The sequence below is a fragment of the Arachis ipaensis genome, chromosome B3 (genome assembly GCF_059453495.1).
Source record: "Arachis ipaensis isolate K30076 ecotype BB chromosome B3, ASM5945349v1, whole genome shotgun sequence".
Classification (NCBI taxonomy): Eukaryota; Viridiplantae; Streptophyta; class Magnoliopsida; order Fabales; family Fabaceae; genus Arachis; species Arachis ipaensis.
The window spans coordinates 139,934,202-139,952,089 of NC_142438.1; the positions used below are offsets into that span (position 1 = coordinate 139,934,202).

Below are 17,888 nucleotides of genomic sequence, written 5' to 3' on the forward strand. Positions count from 1 at the left end.
ATTTGTAGCAGAGGGGTTGGTTCAAAATCTGTCTCAGGTGTTTCTTCAAATTCCAGCACGGTGATTGTTTGTGACACTGGCACGAAAACTTGAATCGGAACTCTAAACAAGAAGAAAAATGAAAGGTTAACAACGCCTTTGAAAATAATAAGGTTATAAGGTTGAAATATTCTTGAAAAACTCACATTGCAAGCGCTTCTGACGGTGTCTCTTCCCTCACAACCATTATATTCGAATCAGCCGGCTCACTGGCTGACTCTTGAACCAGACTCAACCTAAAATACACCCAAAGAGAGTCAAAAAATACACCCGAACAATTCAAAAGGAAGACAGGCTTTGTTTTTTGAGAACTTACATACTTGCAGTTTTTGCTTTTTTTTCTTGCCTTTTTTTTTTCTCAAATAAAAGAATAAAGGGCTTTTTTTTCTAAAAAAAAATATATACAGAATTAGAAGTAGAAGGTAATAAAAGAACAAAAGTAACGGTTAGTTGAAAGATAAATTACATGCTCTCTGCCGGCCTGTTTACACTACTTTGTTCTGTGTGTCCTTGAGAGAAAGGATCATCACTTCCTAAGTTCACGTCCGGTATTCTAAACAGATTTCACGTTATTCAGACAAAATATGATACAGGTAAATCATGATAACAAGATTTTATTAAATAATGCTTCTTATGTTTCAGAGGAGACATAGCGACCTTCTGTCGATCGCAGGTCAGCTTCCTTCTCCCTGCGAAACAAGAAACAATTATTAGCAAAGAAAACACACTAAAATCTGAAATATACACCCCAAGAAGACATACCCCTCTGCAGTAGATTTTTCATTGTTTTTCCTTAACAATTCATCTAGATCTTCACTTTCTATTTCATATCTGTCACTACATTCATAAAAGAAGATGTTAACAAAAATAATTATGATGATAGACGGTAATATAGCTTACGAAGTACTGTACCCATCATAGGATTGATCTTCTTCAGGAGATGAATGCTCAACAACAACCTTTTTCTTTTTGGATTGTGTTCTGGGTGGAAAAAACAAGTATGAATCAGAAATAAAAAATTAATTTTATCACAGAATATTATCCAAAGAAGTGCTTACTTTTTTGGTGTTCTTTGTGTCTTTTTCTTTTTTTTTGCTTCTTCACCGGTGATGATTCTTCGCTTCTATAAGTTAATAAGAGACACTTCAGTTAATACACGAAATCTTGATAATTAAGCCAAGAGAAAGGAGTAATAATTTCAGAACATTACTCATCAGTTGATTCAGATTCTGAATCAGAATCCTCATCCTCTTGACTCTTCTTCCTTTTTTGTAGTCCATTCTGGAAGGCAAACAATTATTATTTAGAACATACTAAAGATATAAAATACACCCAAATGAATGCACATGATACAACCAACTGAATGGACAATATACACCCAACACAATAAATGAAATACACCCAACTTAATATACAACATACACCCAACTTCATAAACAAAATACACCCAAATGGTTCCACAAAATACACCAAACTCGATAAAGAAAATACACCCAAGTATGGTACTTACTTTTTTCCCTTTTTGCTGGGTTGTTTTCTTGGTGAATCCTCTGAGTCTTCTTGAGTCTCAGACTCAGAGGTAGAACTGTCACTATCAGTTGTTTCTTGCTTCGAAGACGATGTTGAACTTGCCTTCCTTTTTTATTTTTTTGATTTCTTGTTTTTTTTCTTTTTTATTTTTTTTTTTCATTTTCTCTCTTGTTTGCGCCATCTTTACAATCCCCTGAAATATTAGAAATTTTAGTTAGCAGCATTCAGGTAAATAAAATACACCCAACATATTATGTTCACTTACCATATTTTCCTCTCTTTTTGCCGTCATTCTTTCGTCCAACTGCTCCTTACTCCAGTTGGAAATCCAGGGTTTTGGCGGTCTTTCAGCCCTCTTCTTGCCTTTATTTTTAGAAAGATGAAAATAAATTATCATCAGGGCAAAGAGGCAGCCATCAATTGCCTTTTTCTTTTTCTCCTTGTAGTCGGTTATGCCCTTGACGATAAAACTCAAAACATGCCCTCCCAAGTTTCTCTCTGTTATGGTGTCTGTTACGATGGGTAACCGGAGACTATTGGGCTGGACTCGTTGGGTTGGCCCAATCGTTTGTGGAGGGAAGCCTTCGGGCGGATTCGCGTCTTCAGGGCCTCTGTCCGACTTGTGAATACGAGTGAAGGGGGGTGGTACCTGCAAAGACACTCCGATGCCTAAGTCAGCAAGGGCGTAAGCAGGTCTAGAGAGTATTGGGACTTAGAGATACCTGAGGAGTGTCAGTGTATTTATAGTGGTGAGCCAATAACCACCGTTGAAGTAGTTCCACCTTTTAAGGTGGATAACTGTCCATTTATCTTAGGGAAGTTGGGATATGACTCTTGGAAGTAGGTTGAGAGATCTTAGGGGCAGTTACTCATTTGAGTGAGTGTTTATCTGCCAGCTAATCTTCGTCCCCGACTTCTTTAGAGCAAGTCATAGTGAGAACCGACTTCTTTAGGGGAAGATCGGTGTGGGGTGAGGCTCAATCCTTTGGACTGGGTCTTTTCGTTTGGACCTGGGCCTTAGTGTTGGGCCAGGGTATGAACAGTGCCCCTACTCGAGCCCAATTTCTTTTGAGACTTGGGTTCGAGTATTCTACTCGGGGTCGTAGCCGACTTGTGAGGGAACCGAGGTGATTGTTCGGAACCGACGTGGCTTTCGTGACTTTTGGTTTTCACAGTTACGTCTAATCAAACGTCGCGTCCGTTAGAGGTTTGCGTAGGTATTAATTACCTTGGTAACGGTGCACCCATTAATGACCACTTTCTGTTTTTACCATTATGCCCCTAACGTGTCTATAAATACTTTTCCTCTCTTTCGTTGTTTCGTTTCTACGTTTTTCAAATCTTCTCATCTGTTCGTGGGGCATTCTTTGTTTGAAGGCTTTCATCTTCCTCTACCTTACTTCCAGACAAAGGTTAGTCTTTTCTCCTCTTCTCTTTTATGAAATGCTTCTGTTTGCATGATTTTACTTTTTTAGAGAGAGGAGTTGACTTTGTAGGCTTCTGTTTGATTCCATGCCCCCTTAGGGACCCTGTTCTTGATCTTTTTCTTTTCCCTTTGTAGGTTTTTGTCAACCTTTAGGAAACAATGTCTTCTGTAGAAATTCTTGCCCAGTGGGTTGACGTCACGGTCCTAGGGGAGGAACCTATGGTTGACACCGATTTTATCACCAACCTCTGCACTCATCATAGACTTTGTACCTCTGATGAGGATGAGCCGAAGTATGAATTGGTGGTCCCGGGTCCGGAAGACCGGGTTTGTTTCGGGAGGACTTCTGAAGTAGCCCCTCATTTCTTTTATATGTATGGGAGTATGATCACCCGCCTGGGCATTTTTCTCTCCTTTTCTGATTTTGAGGTTGCCGTTCTACGCCACTGCCGAGTTGCTCCTACCCAGCTTCACCCCAACTCCTGGGGTTTTCTGAAAATCTACCAGTTTATTAGCCATGCTTTAGACTTTCCGATGTCCCTGAGGATTTTATTTTTCCTCTTTCACATGACCAAGCCCTTCAGTGGGCAAAATAATAAGCAACAATGGGTGTCTTTCCGAGATATACAAGGTCGGAGAATCTTCACCCTTTTTGATGAATCCTTCCATGACTTCAAAAATTATTTTTTCAAAGTTCAAGCTGTAGAGGGTCACCACCCCTTCTTCTTAGACGATAGTTCTTTTCCTCTCTTTCCTCTGTACTGGCTGGAGGCCTCCCTCTGTGAGAAATATGATTTGGATGATCTAGATGAGGTGGATGCTGCCATTGTGGGGTTCCTTCGAGAAGTGTGGGGGAGGACCCCATATCTGGATACCAAAAAATTTCTCCAGGGGTCGCCGACCTTTGTCCAGACACAACTAGGTAGCTTTTATTTATTCACTTTGTTTCCGACTTGTTTTTACCGACTTGTTTTTTTTACTCTTTGGCTACTGATTTGTTTTTTTACAGAGATGGCGAAGAAGAATTCCAGGGAGTCTTACCAGAGAGTCCAGGAGGTCAAGGCAAGGTCCCGTGCCAGGGTTAGCGGCACCAGGGTAACTAACGCTCCTCTTCCTTCTCCTCCCCCCTTCCTCACAATTTGGAGACCCCGAACCGACCTATTGTCATTTCTTCTTCAACCTCCTCTCAGCCGTCCCCTCCTCCCCGATCCTCCCCTGAGCCAGAAAAGAAGAAGCACAAGACCTTGGAGTCTAGCTCTTCTTTTGAAGGTGAGGCAAAGGTGGATGCACCTCAATTTGTTCGAAAATACATCTATCCCCATACCCGCATAGGTATGGATGATGTTTCTATTCGGAACCACCTCACTATTCTGGCTCAGGAGAGTATCAAGGCGGCGGGGGTATGCACAAAGTTCCTTGATATGTTTGAGAAGACTCCTCTTAGCTCTCTGGGTTCAACCTTGAGGGTCGAAGAGTTGGAGGGGAGGCTTCTCATGTATCAGGAGCATGAGAGGGCGTTGAAGGAGGAGGTCGCCAAATTAAAGGAGGAAAGGGATGGCCTTCAGGAGAGTGAGTGGAAGTTGCAAGCTCGGTGCAACATGGAGGAGGGCCTGAGGCTGAAGGCGTAGGAGAGTTATGCGAGCTTGTTTGAGGACCTCGTGGTGGTGAAGAAAGATTTGCTAAAGGCTCGGAGTGACTATACCGAGTTGGAGGACTCTATTGCTGACGGGGCCGAGGAAGCATGGAAGATCTTTAAGGAACAGGTCGGAGTCCTTGCTCCCGACCTGGATCTCTCACCTTTGGATCCGGACAAGGTCGTCATTGACGGGGCTATAGTCTCTCCTCCCTCTCCCCAATATGTCACCGAGTCAGATTTGAAGACTCGGGGGCAGAGGGTAATGGAGTCCCCTCCTCGTTCCAAGGATGCTCCGAGTTCCTCAAAGGCTCACAGAACCTCCTCTCCGGCTCCTATGGATACTTCTCTCCCTGGACCTGATGGCGCTCCGACTACTCTCCCTGACTCTGGTGGTGATCCGACTACTCCCTTCGGCTCTGGTGGTGATACTCTTTAAAAATATTTGTGGCTATATGGGGCCCGGCTTGTGGGTCCCCTCTTTTTTTAAACTCTTTTTATGTTGTGGTGGTCTGCTGATTTCTTGGCTTTTTAAGGCCGTAAACAAAATATTTGTAGAAATACCCTTTTTTGGATAAGGGTTTAGGTTGACAAAAAAGACCCCCTTTTTTGGATAAGGGTTTAAGTTACCTTTCTTTGTCTTATTGTGTGCATGCTTTTCTGATTTTGGTTTTTGAAAAATCCCCTTGATCTTTTTGAAAACCTTTTTCTTGGCTATTTGTCCTTTTTTTTTAGCCTTTTAACTTTAAGGACTTAGGACAGTTTTTAGGTTTTTCGATCTCTTTTTGGTATTTCTTATACTCAATTTTTTTTATTCATTGAGTTCCTATGACTTAGGTTATTTTTGCGATGCGTTTTCTTTGCTTCTCGGGTTTTCATTTCGACTTATGAGTCGGAATGTTTCCGAGTTTTTCACGATCAACTTTTATAACCTCTTTACACCGACTTGTACCTTGTCGTTTTATCCTGACGACCATCTATGTCGGTTCATGGGATTTTCACGCTTTGTCGAGCTTAAGTCGGCACGTTTCGTAGAAAGAAAAACAAACGAGAAGGAATTTATAAGAGATATTGTAAAAGATCTTTATTTATTTGGGGAGGTACTTTCGCTGCTACTAAGGGTTTTTGATAGTCCATTCTCCCTTAGCCTCTACTGTGATGCCTCATTAAAAACCCTTCTTCAGAAAAAACCCTTTGATTTTTGGGAAAAAATCGTGAAGTTGGGAAAAGAGTACATCAGGGAGTAGAGTTCGCATTTAACTATAGTACCTTTTCATGTTACAAGCATGCCACGACCTTGCTAACTCGGTGCCGTTTAGGTCGGTCACCTTATAATACCATTTTCCTAAGACCTCGCTAACTTTGTATGGTTCTTTCCAATTAGTAGCGAGCTTTCCTTCCCCCGATTTATTGACTCCAATGTCATTTCTGATCAAGATCAAATCGTTTGGGGTGAAACTCCTTCGAATGACTTTTTTGTTGTACCTGGTAGTTATCCTTTGTTTCAATGCTGCTTCTCTTATCTGGGCTTGCTCTCAGACTTCGGAGAGCAATTCAAGCTCCTCTTTGTGCCCCTGTACATTTCCGACCTCATTATGGAGGATCACCCTTGGGCTTTGTTCATTGATTTCTACTGGTATAATGGCTTCTACGCCATAGACAAGTCGGAAGGGTGTTTCTCCTGTGGTGGATTGTGGCGTCGTCCGGTAGGCCCATAGCACTTGCGAGAGCTCATCAGCCCAAGCTCCTTTTGCATCTTGTAGTCTTTTCTTTAGCCCCGCCAGTATGATTTTGTTAGCTGCCTCCGCTTGTCCATTTGCTTGTGGATGCTCCACCGAGGTGAACTGGTGTTTTATTTTCATACTGGCTACTAGGCTTCTGAAGGTGGAGTCGGTGAACTGGGTTCCATTATCTGTGGTAATGGAATGAGGTATCCCATACCTTGTGATGATATTTTTCTAGTAGAACCTCCGACTTCTCTGGGCAGTGATGGTGGCCAATGGTTCTGCTTCTATCCACTTTGTGAAGTAGTCTATTCCCACAATTAAGTAATTAACTTGTCCTGGGGCCTGGGGAAAAAGTCCTAACAGGTCCATCCCCCATTTTGCAAAGGGCCATGGAGAAGTTATACTGATTAGCTCCTCGGGGGGAGCCACGTGAAAATTTGCGTGTATCTGGCATGGTTGGCATCTTTTCACAAATTCTGTGGCATCTTCTGCAAAGTCGGCCAATAGAACCCAGCTCAGATTACTTTTCTTGCTAGCGACCTGGCTCCGAGGTGGTTTCCGTAGATCCCATTATGAACCTCTTCTAGTACTTCAGTTGTCCTTGAGGTCGGTACGCACTTTAGCAATGGTGTTGATATTCCTCTTTTATAGAGGGTATTTTTCACCAAAGTGTAGTATTGTGCTTCCCTCCGGATTTTCTTGGCCTCTTTTTCCTCTTTGGGGAGGATGTCGAATTTTAGGTATTCGACCAAGGGGTTCATCCATCTGAGGTTTAACTCGGTTACTTTAAGGACTTCCTGCTTCTCCTCTGTTTTCATCACAGAGGGTTCTTGGAGAATTTTCTGGATCAAGCTTCTATTATTCCCTCCTGGTTTGGTACTGGCTAACTTGGAGAGGGCGTCTGCTCTGCTATTTAGGTCTCGAGTTATGTGTCTGATCTCGATTTCTGTAAAGCGCTCGAGATGCTCCAGATTTTTTTCCAAGTATCTTTTTATATTCGGGTCTTTAGCCTGATACTCTCCATTTATTTGGGAGGTCACTACTTGGAAATCGCTAAATATCAGTACCTGGGTTGCACCGACCTCTTCTGCTAGCTTTAATCCTGTAATCAGGGCTTCATATTCTGCCTGATTGTTGGAAGTTAGAAATTCAAATTTGAGGAAAACTTCTATCTGGGTTCCCCCATCATTGGCTAGTATTATGCCTACACCGCTCCCTGTTTTGTTTGAGGATCCATCTACGTATAGTTCCTATGTAGTCGGCTTCTCCTCTTGATCTCCTGCATATTCCGCTATAAAGTCGGTGAGGCATTGGGCTTTTACCACTGTCCGAGTTTCGTACTTCAAGTCGAACTCGAAGAGCTCTATCGCCCACTGAACCATTCCCCCTGCAACATCCGCCTTTTGGAGGATTTGCTTCATGGGTTGGTTCATCCGGACTCTTATTGTGTGGGCTTGGAAGTAGGGCCTTAGCCTCCGCGAGGCTATCACTAAGGAGTACGCAAACTTCTCTAGCTTGCGGTACCTTAGTTTGGAACCTTGTAGAACTTTGCTGGTGAAATATACTGGATGCTGTCCAACCTCATCCTCTCGTATTAGGGCCGATGCGACAGCTTTGTCAGCTACAGACAAATATAGGACACGCTCTTCCCCCACTAGAGGTCGGGTGAGGATTGGAGGTTGGCTCAAGAACTTTTTGAACTCTTGGAATACTTCTTCACATTCTGGAGTCCACTCGAACTGGCATCATTTTCTCAGCAGAGAGAACAGTGGAAGGGACCTTAATGCTGACCCTACCAAGAACCTGGAAAGGGCTGCAAGTCGGTCATTTAATTGTTGGGCTTCTCTCAAGCAAGTCGGGCTTTTCATTTCTAGGATAGCTTTGCACTTGTCAGGATTTGCCTCGATCCCTCTTTGGGTTAGCATAAATCCTAGGAATTTTCCAGCCTCCACCACGAAGGTGTATTTTGCGGGATTTAGTCTCATCCCATGCGCCCTTATGGTGTTGAAAACTTGCGTGAGGTCCGTAAAAAGGTCGGCCTCTTCCCGGGTTTTTACTAGCATGTCGTCTACGTAGACCTCCATTAAGTGCCCGAGGTGGGGAGCGAACACCTTGTTCATAAGCCTTTGGTACGTGGCCCCTGCGTTTTTTAATCCAAAAGGCATGACCACGTAGCAATAATTTGCTCTAGGTGTGATGAACGATGTCTTTTCCTGGTCTGGCTTGTACATCGGGATCTGGTTGTATCCCGAGTAGGCATCCATAAATGATAAGTATTGATACCCTGAGCTGGAGTCCACTAGAGTATCAATGCTTGAGAGCGGATATGGGTCCTTGGGACATGCCTTATTCAGGTCGGTGTAGTCGACGCACATCCTCCATTTGCCGTTTTGTTTCTTTACTAGCACCACATTTGCTAGCCATGTTGGATACTTGACTTCTCTGATAAAGCCGGCCTCTAGGAGTGCTTGTACCTGCTCTTCCACCGCTTGAGCTCGTTCTGGGCCGAGCTTACGCCTTCGCTGCTGTACAGGTCGAGACCCTGGGTGTACAGAGAGCCTGTGGGACATGAGCTCGGGGTCTATCCCTGGCATGTCGGAAGCTTTCCAGACGAAGAGGTCAGAATTTTCTTTTAGGAGCTTTGTCAACTTTTGTTTTAAGCTTTCTTCCAGGTTGGCTCCTATGTTGGTATTTTTTCCTTCCTCTTCACCGACCTGTATTTCTTCAGTTTTTCCTCCTGGTTGGGGGCGCAGCTCTTCTTTGGTTCTCGTGCCATCGAGCTCTATGGTGTGGACTTCCTTGCCTTTCCCTCTCAGGTTCAGGCTTTCATTGTAGCATTTTCTTGCTAGCTTCTGATCTCCCGCACCGTTGCTATCCCCGCAAATATCGGGAATTTCATGCAAAGGTGAAGGGTAGACACTACCGCTCCGAGTCGATTTAGGGTAGCTCTGCCAATCAAGGCATTATATGCTGACCCCACGTTGAGGACTATAAAATCTATGCTCAGAGTTTTGGACATTTCCCCCTTTCCGAAGGTCGTGTGGAGGGGTAGAAATCCTAGTGGTTTTATCGGCGTGTCGCCTAATCCATATAAGGTGTCGGGGTAGGCTCTTAACTCCTTTTCATCCAGCCCTAGCTTGTCGAACGCGGGCTTGAAAAGGATATCTGCCGAACTCCCTTGGTCTACTGGAGTTCTGTGGAGGTGGGCGTTGGCTAGGATCCGGGTTATCACCACTGGATCATCATGTCCAGGGATTATTCCTTGCCCATCCTCCTTTGTGAATAAGATTGTGGAGAGGTCGGGTGATTCACTCCCGACCTGGTAAACCCGCTTGAGGTGTCTCTTGCGAGAGGACTTGGTGAGTCCTCCACCCGCGAATCCTCCCGAGATCATATGTAGATGTCTCTCGGGAGTTTGTGGTGGTGGGTCTCTCCTGTCCCCGTCTTCTCGCTTTCTCTTCCCGTGATTGTCCGACCTTTCCATGAGATATCTATCAAGCCGACCTTCTCTGGCCAGCTTTTCTATCACATTTTTAAGGTCATAGCAATCATTTTTTGAATGACCATAGATCTTATGGTACTCACAGTAATCGCCGCGACTTCCTCCCTTTTTATTTTTAATGGGCTTGGGAGGTGGCAGCCTTTCAGTGTTGCAGATCTCTCTGTATACATCCACCATGGAAACCTTTAGAGGAGTATAAGAGTGATATTTCCTTGGCCTGTCGAGACCGAGTTCTTCTTTCTTCTTGGGCTCTCTTTCCTTCTCTTTTGCAGAGTGGGAATGCCCAGGTCGCCAACTCGGCTCTCGTAGTCTGGCATTTTCCTCCATGTTGATGTACTTTTCTGCTCTTTCCTGTACATCGCTCAGGGAGGTGGGGTGCCTTTTTGATATGGACTGTGAGAAGGGACCTTCTCTAAGTCCATTCACTAACCCCATGATGACAGCTTCAGTGGGCAGGTCCTGGATCTCTAAACATGCCTTATTGAACCTTTCCATATAGTCCCGCAAAGGTTCTCCGACCTCCTGCTTTATTCCCAGGAGGCTCGGCGCATGTTTTACTTTATCCTTTTGGATGGAGAACCTCATCAAGAATTTTCTCGAGAGGTCTTCAAAGCTGGTGACTGACCTCAGCGGGAGGCTGTCGAACCACTTCATCGCCGCTTTTGACAAGGTAGTCGGAAAGGCTTTGCAGCGAGTTGCATCAGAAGCATCAGCCAGATACATCCGACTTTTGAAAGTGCTTAAGTGATGCTTCGGACCTGTGGTTCCGTCATAGAGGTTCATATCAGGGCTTTTGAAGTTTCTTGGAACTTTTGCCCTCATGATGTCCTCACTAAACGGATCTTCTCCTCCCAGGGACAACTCTTCTCGACCGCCACGGGAGTTCCGACTTCTTAGAGAAGATTCTAGTTTTAAGAGTTTTTCCTCTAACTCTTTTCGTCGCTCTATCTCTTCCCTGAGATTTCGCTCCTCCTCTCGTTGTCGTTCTAACTCCTGTTCCAACTGTTCCAAACGACCTTGGTGGCCATGGACCAGCCCTATTAGCTCGGTTGCGTGGGGTGGCCCTTCCTTTCCTGACTTCGTCCATCCGAAGAGTTTACCTTTGGATTTTTAAACCCAGAGGTGCCTTCTCGATGTTGATCGCCGGCCTCTGGGTGAGGAGTTGGGTTCGCGTCGTTGTTTCCGGTGTCCAGGTTTTTCTACTCGGAATCAGACGCCGTATGACCATCTTCCGGTGATTTGTCCGTCATAACTGGTTGATCTCTCGGGTCCCCGGCAATTGCGCCAATGTTACGATGGGTAACCGGAGATTATTGGGTTGGACTCGCTGGGTTGGCCCAATCGTCTATGGAGGGAAGCCTTCGGGCGGATTCGCGTCTTCAGGGCCTCCGTCTGACTTGTGAATACGAGTGAAGGGGGTGATACCTGCAAAGACACTCCGATGCCTAAGTCAGCAAGGGCATAAGTAGGTCTAGAGAGTATTGGGGCTTAGAGATACCTGAGGAGTGTCAATGTATTTATAGTGGTGATCCAATAACCACCGTTGAAGTAGTTCTACCTTTTAAGGTGGATAACCGTCCTTTTATCTTAGGAAAGTTGGGATATGGCTCCTGGAAGTGGGTTGGGAGATCTTAGGGGCAGTTACTCATTTGAGTGAGTGTTTATCTGCCAGCTAATCTTCGTCCCTGACTTCTTTAGAGCAAGTCATAGTGAGAACCGACTTCTTTAGGGGAAGATCGGTGTGGGGTGAGGCTCAATCCTTTGGACTGGGTCTTTTCGTTTAGACCTGGGCCTTAGTGTTGGGCCAGGGTATGAACAGTGTCCATCTCAAAAATTGGCACCAAGTGCACAGGCGAGATTTTGTTTATTGTCGTTGGTAAAAGGAACGCCATCTGTATATAGAGGATGAAAATCCTCTTGAACATTAGGCGATCCTCTTCGTTACCAACGCCAATATCCATCATCTCATCTGTAAGACTTTTGAGGGTCTTACCCTGGAATCTTCTAAAAATTTCTTTGTCGTCCTCAGAAAGTTTCTTATAATTGACTTTCTGAGGAAATAGATCTGCTACAAAAAGAAAAACAACAAAGTATGAATATCAGTTCAAATACACCCAAGCATCAACTAAAATACACCCAAGCGTCAGTTAATATACACCTATAATTTTTAGCGAGTTACCTGTTGCGTTGATGCCAAGCGCATCACCTATTTTTTTGGTGTTATTTTAAAAGAACCGTATCCGGTTTTCAGTCTGTTCTCCCCTAATTTGAAGTTGTTAGCCAGCTCCCTTAACACTTGGTGATGCACCCTTAGTGGTGGGATGTGCATCAAGCCACCGAATCCCAAATCCCTCACAATCGTTTTCTTCTCCTCACTCATGTTTCTGAATTTATCATTTAACAAATGTGTTGCACACTTAAGGTCTTTTGTTTGCTGTAAACAAAAATAAAACTATAGTCAGATATGTTTCTATTATATAAAACTGATTTCATCTAAGACATATATTTGTTCTTACATTTCTTCCAGGTTGGTTTCTCGCTGCCATTTTTTCTGAAATGAAAAATACACCCAAAGTTATCAGTAGTCAGATACACCCATAGATATCAGTAAGATACACCCATAGATATGATTCAGATACACCCATATATATCAGTCAGATATCACTCAAACATGCATCAATATACAAGGTCAAGCAATATACACCCATGGACAAGCAAATATAAGAACAGTTGCAACTGCTGACTATTACAGTATATCAGTTCAGAAATATACACCCAACAATTTGTGCCATATACACCCAACAAATTACCTCATATACACTCACCAAACTACGGAATATACCCCCAAAAATCAGTTACCAGAAGAACTAGAACAACAAGAACAGTAACCCCTAGAAGAACTAAGAAGAATAGTGTAACATAGAACCAAGAATAACAGTAAAACCTAGAACAAGTAGAACATCATAAACTGTAAAATGAGACGTAGAGCAAGAAGAACAGTAAAACGTAAAACAACGTAGAAGAACAGTAAAACCTAGTTCTTCAATTTCGAAATGTGGAAAATATACAGGAATGGTAATGTAACGTACCTTGAGTATGATAGCTTTGTTTTCTCTGGAGATTCTTGATCGAGAGTTTTATGTTGTGTTGATGGAATTTTCGAATATTAGCGACGAGTTGTATATTTTCAGTATCGAATGATGCTCGAAAATGGAACGTTTGCTTTTTCTCTGAATGGCTTTGAGAAGTGGAAGAAGTGGAAGAGTCTGCCATTAAGGGTGCGGTTTACGCGAAGCGTACCGTTTGAATGGAGCGCGTGAATGTTACGCCCCATTCAATACTCTTCTCTGCGCGTGTGGATTGTTTGTGGATTGGGAGCTTGGATAACTTGTAAGGCCTTTTTGCTTGTGTGTGTAGCGGGCTCGTTATAATGTTCACGACAATAAAGAAAAAGTTTACAATGTTGGAGTAGGAAATAGGAATATTAAGAAAATGATTTCTGTACGTCACGATGCACGTAAATTATGGTAGGCTTCATGGCTGGGCTTCCTCATGAGGCTACAGACTTATCAAGTGTTAAGAATGGCCCTAAACGCATTACACATGAGCTAATATATAAATAAAATTAGATATAGATATAATTAGAAATATTGTAAATGGAAGTATTATAAATTATAAAAGAAATATTAATGAAAGTCTCTCTTTATCTCTTGGATTCTCTTAATTCTTGTCCCTGATCAATAATTCTTCTCCTTCAGTTACACACTTTAATAGAGTCACCATAATCTGATTCGCAATCACAGTTCTATTTATATCCATCAAATCAAACCTATATTTACAGTTACCTCAATAAAATCTCTAAATCCTAATGTCTATCCTTTCAATATCAATACTATTATAGTATAAAATAGTTTTGAGATATAATAAAAAATGAGCTCAAAGTAGCTAAAATTTATTTTATTTACATTTCTTAATTACTTTTAAAATAATTGAGTAATATTAGATCAATAAATATGTATATAGATATTACATACATAATTAAATTATAGATGTAACTTTGACCTAAAGTATGTCTATGGACCTCCCACATGTTAACATCTCATCTAGTTACTATTTTCTCAACAAAAAAAACTCAATTCCAAATTCTATTTCATCCTTAAAACCAAAAACGGAATAAGAAAAACAAAACTAAATTCTACTCTAGACAAGGCTGACAAGCCCCATTACAGACAAGGAATGCAAAGGTGGATCTTTCGTTAGTTGGAATTGAGCCTACTTTGAGTTATGGGTAAATAAAACTGAATGCGTTGACTTGTTTTATTATACTATTATATTTCTAATAATTATTTGGCATAGATCATGTTTTTAAAACTTAGTATGTTTAAATAATTTGACACAAGCATACCCGAAAAAAGTAAATAATATATTAGTAGTTGTTTGGCACAATAATGTTTTAACAACTACCAATGATTAATAAATAATTTGTTTGGAACTTTTAATAAAATAATCAATGATTGATGTAAATAAATCAATTAGAAAAATAACGCAAATAAAATGATTAGGAATAATTTAGTTGGTATAATATAACCATTTAGCATGTGCCGTCGCCAGAGTTACTATTTACTAAGTCAAATTTATTGTTATTACCACCTCGAAGTGAAATGCTTAAATATATTTCTTTTCCAGTAGTCTTAAATATATCGCTAAAAACTCATGTACTATACGGCCAAAGATATGTTTTACACGGAAGAGGATTATAAATAGTTAGTTTGAGCTTTAAATTCTCAAAACTTATTTTAAAATAAATTTACAATTTAGCTGCACGAGAACCACACCCAATAAAAATGGTTAATCTTTAAAGGGATGATTACCCAAGTTTCTTGTATCTATTTTGCAGAGGGCTAAAAATAGGCTGAGGTTAGATCAATAAATAAATCTGTTTCGAATTCAAAAAAAATTAACTACCATCTCAAAGTTGCAATTTGCAAAGTGAATGTATGCAGGTAGGTACATTAACATTAGGGCGGAGAAAAATCAAGAGTACTATATGTGGCATTTCAACAAAGCCATCTTTTTACATGGCGCATCGCCATTTCGTACACATACACTAGCATACAAACAAACTACACTTGTTCCTGGTGTGTACTCACTGCAGGTCCTGGTGCAATGGCGAACTGCAGACCCCTACGCTGCCCGGATTGAAAAACGAACGCGACTTGAGTTGCTGCCAGTGCTGCAGCCTCCTGTTTCACCATAACACGCGAAATAACTATGAACAAAATTGAGCAAACTCGTATTAAGTCGATACTAAGTTAAAAGCAAGAACAACTAAGTCTTGTCTCATTTGCCATAACCGGATACATCGATACCAAACTCATTATCAAAGCTAGATTTTTTGGAAAGCAAAACTGAAACTTACTTGTCTTTGTCGCCGACGTTGCAAAATACTGATTGCCCAAGCCATGATGTAGCAAGGCAAAAGAAACCCAGCAGCTCGAAGCAAGAAAAGCTGTGAGAAAAGGCAACTTAATTAGTTTTTTTTGGCGGTACATTTGAAGGCCAAGCAATCGATACTATATGATCTACTTACAACTTAGCCAAAGGCCCAGAAGGAACTCAAGTCACTTACAGAGAAGAAAGTGGATGGATCATCATCGGCATCTTCATCTGTGACTGAAAGTGCATGCCTCAAGAGTAGAAGAGCCATCAACTGCAACAAATAGAATGAACTGGACTTAAGATCATGCTCAAGTAGCGCTAACAACACTAGCCTAAGCATATTAATGAAGTCAATATATGCTTAATGTAAATGGTGGACAAATGCATCGCCATGCATGCACCAGGGTTTAAGCACCCTAAAAATCATAACACAAACAAATAACTTAAAATTCCAAATTAATATGAAACATCAAATACCCTACAAACTTGATACTCCTTTAGCATGGCCTGAAGACTATATATGTTTCTGACCAAGTTCCACAAATAACTTTTTAAAAGTGTCTTCAAGGTTAGTGCCTTACAATAAGAGCAGCTGAACGGCAAAATGCAGCACCACTGGCATTAGAAGCAGCATATCCATCATACTCTGCTTCCAAGAATTGGCGTTCCGCCTCAGCAATTGCCAAGAGACGAGGATCCCGCAAGTCCAAAGGTGTGCCAGAAATTGTCCAACCTCCCCTGAAAAAAAATGGTCATGGGTCATTAATCAGTAGTTGGACAACAATTTCAAACAAATAGGGAATATCTATTTCGAGTTTGAAATAAAAGGCTTACACATAAAAACTAACACAATAAAATGAAGACTATTCTAAACATACAAACTTTCAGCTTACCCTATATCAATGGTAGTTTCTTCAGGATGTGCACGAGGTGGTGGGGCAGTATAACCAGGTTCATAGGGCTGGGAATGACATACACAAAAGGAAAAAGAGCAAGTTTAGTTTTCAATTTGCTTTGATCCAATAAATCCTCACACCAATGATGAATATGATGAGCATGTTTAGTTAGCACACTGAAGATTTCCACCCTTTTCCCCCAAATCCCGGCAACACACAGCGGCGAAAGCCCCCTACCACAGCATGCGGATATCTTGCATTAACAACTAAGATGCATACCTTGTGACATATCTCACAAATAATGTCTCCTTTCTCATCGCACCAATGCTGGACGCACTTTCTGTGAGCATACTGAGAAAAAAAAAATTCCAAGAAATTCATGAATTAGAAACACAGAAAGGATCTAAAAACCAATGACCCATGAACAACGATGTCCATCCATTATTATTCTTCAACACACAGCATCAACATTTAATTGGCTAGATGGACAAATAGTTTTTCACAAAAACATCTACCCAAAATAATCATAAACATTTCACCAACTAATAGCTTGGTGAATATTCACATAGTATTGCACGTCCACATCTTTGGGGATAAACAGAAACATTAGAAATGCAGCATTTTCCCCATCAAAAATTTAAAAAGGGAAAGAAAAAGCCCAAACCCATAAATTTACGTCAAAATTGATGCAGCAACAACACCATAGGCATTTATAATCAACAAAGAGCTGCTTGCAATTTTAGTGTGCACAAAAAATTGAGCTACCATAAGGTCAAATACATTATCAATTAAGAAAATTAGAACACAAACATTTTTTGGGAGAAAAAATTACCTCATTCTTTAATCATCCTAAACCTCAATCATTAAAATAAAATTGAGAGGAAAAAAGAAAAGAAGAATGTACCTTGAGACTACCGCTGCAAGCACATGGCGACTCGAGATTGTTGACGGTGTCTTCCTCCTGACAAATGCGGCACTCCGCCATCTGCAACAGCGGCGCCTCCTCATCCTCGTCCTCATCCTCGTCCTCGGCTCTCGGAGCAGAATGGGAGGGCCCCGCCGTGGCGGCCGGAGGTTCATCTAGCGGCGGTTCGGGTTCGGGAGATGGCTGAGCCGGGTGCTGAGCTAGAGGCTCGACTGGCACAACGGGACGCACCAGCCGGTCAACGTACAGCACCAGATGATCGCTCATTTCTCCCAAAAGACTGAATAACAAATAATAATAAACTAAATTTTGAGTTTTAAAAAATGAAAAAAATATAAAAAAAAAAGTTTAAAAAAGAAGGGATAAGGAAGGAACTAAGAAGGGAAGGGGATCGGTTTGGTGAATCCTGAGAGATAACAAGGGAATCTGAGACTCAGCGGCGAAAAAGGAGCTGAGACAGACCTGCAATTAATGAAACGAGAGAAAGAAAGGGGATTTTGGCGTGTATATAGCGAGGAGGGCCAAATGCCTTCCAATAGGGGTATCCTCGTCATTTCGCTTCCACTGTGTTGCCGCGTGAAGGACCCGTTCCCCCTGCTTTCGGGTTTCGGGTGGGCCCCACGCCTTTGGATTCTACTTGACTACTTCTATTTCTTCTATTTTTCTTAGTCCACGACACCTGTCACCTCCAACTACTTCCGATACAATCCCATAGTCCCATTCCAGAAATTCTTAGATATTTTCTAATATTTTGCTATGAAATATCCTTTT

General features: G+C 41.9%; 1 protein-coding gene across 2 annotated transcripts; it reads right to left on the reverse strand.

The window, feature by feature from the left end:
- Nucleotides 1-14,775: 14,775 nt before the first annotated feature.
- On the reverse strand, nt 14,776-17,581 carry LOC107631870 (uncharacterized). 2 transcript variants are annotated; one of them, XM_088508848.1, is made up of 8 exons: nt 17,493-17,581; nt 17,097-17,397; nt 16,472-16,543; nt 16,190-16,257; nt 15,878-16,034; nt 15,487-15,567; nt 15,277-15,366; nt 14,776-15,100 (listed from the first exon to the last, which is right to left on the reverse strand). In XM_088508848.1, exons 2-8 carry the CDS (start codon nt 17,382-17,384, stop codon nt 14,981-14,983), a joined length of 876 nt encoding a protein of 291 aa, XP_088364974.1. In that variant the 5' UTR covers nt 17,385-17,397; nt 17,493-17,581; the 3' UTR covers nt 14,776-14,980. The 2 variants fall into 2 exon arrangements, with proteins under 2 accessions (XP_088364974.1, XP_088364973.1); XM_088508847.1 differs by having other exon boundaries at nt 14,776-15,126; nt 17,097-17,524.
- Nucleotides 17,582-17,888: the final 307 nt, after the last annotated feature.

What these genes read in the sequence shown, in the direction of transcription:
- LOC107631870 (XM_088508848.1), bottom strand. Translation starts at nt 17,384, where the DNA reads ATGAGCGATCATCTGGTGCTGTACGTTGACCGGCTGGTGCGTCCCGTT. An exon ending in TTTGTGAGATATGTCACAAG is followed by an intron (nt 16,258 to 16,471) that starts GTATGCATCTTA and finishes TGTCATTCCCAG; the next exon opens with CCCTATGAACCTGGTTATAC. An exon ending in GCCGTTCAGCTGCTCTTATT is followed by an intron (nt 15,568 to 15,877) that starts GTAAGGCACTAA and finishes TATTTGTTGCAG; the next exon opens with TTGATGGCTCTTCTACTCTT.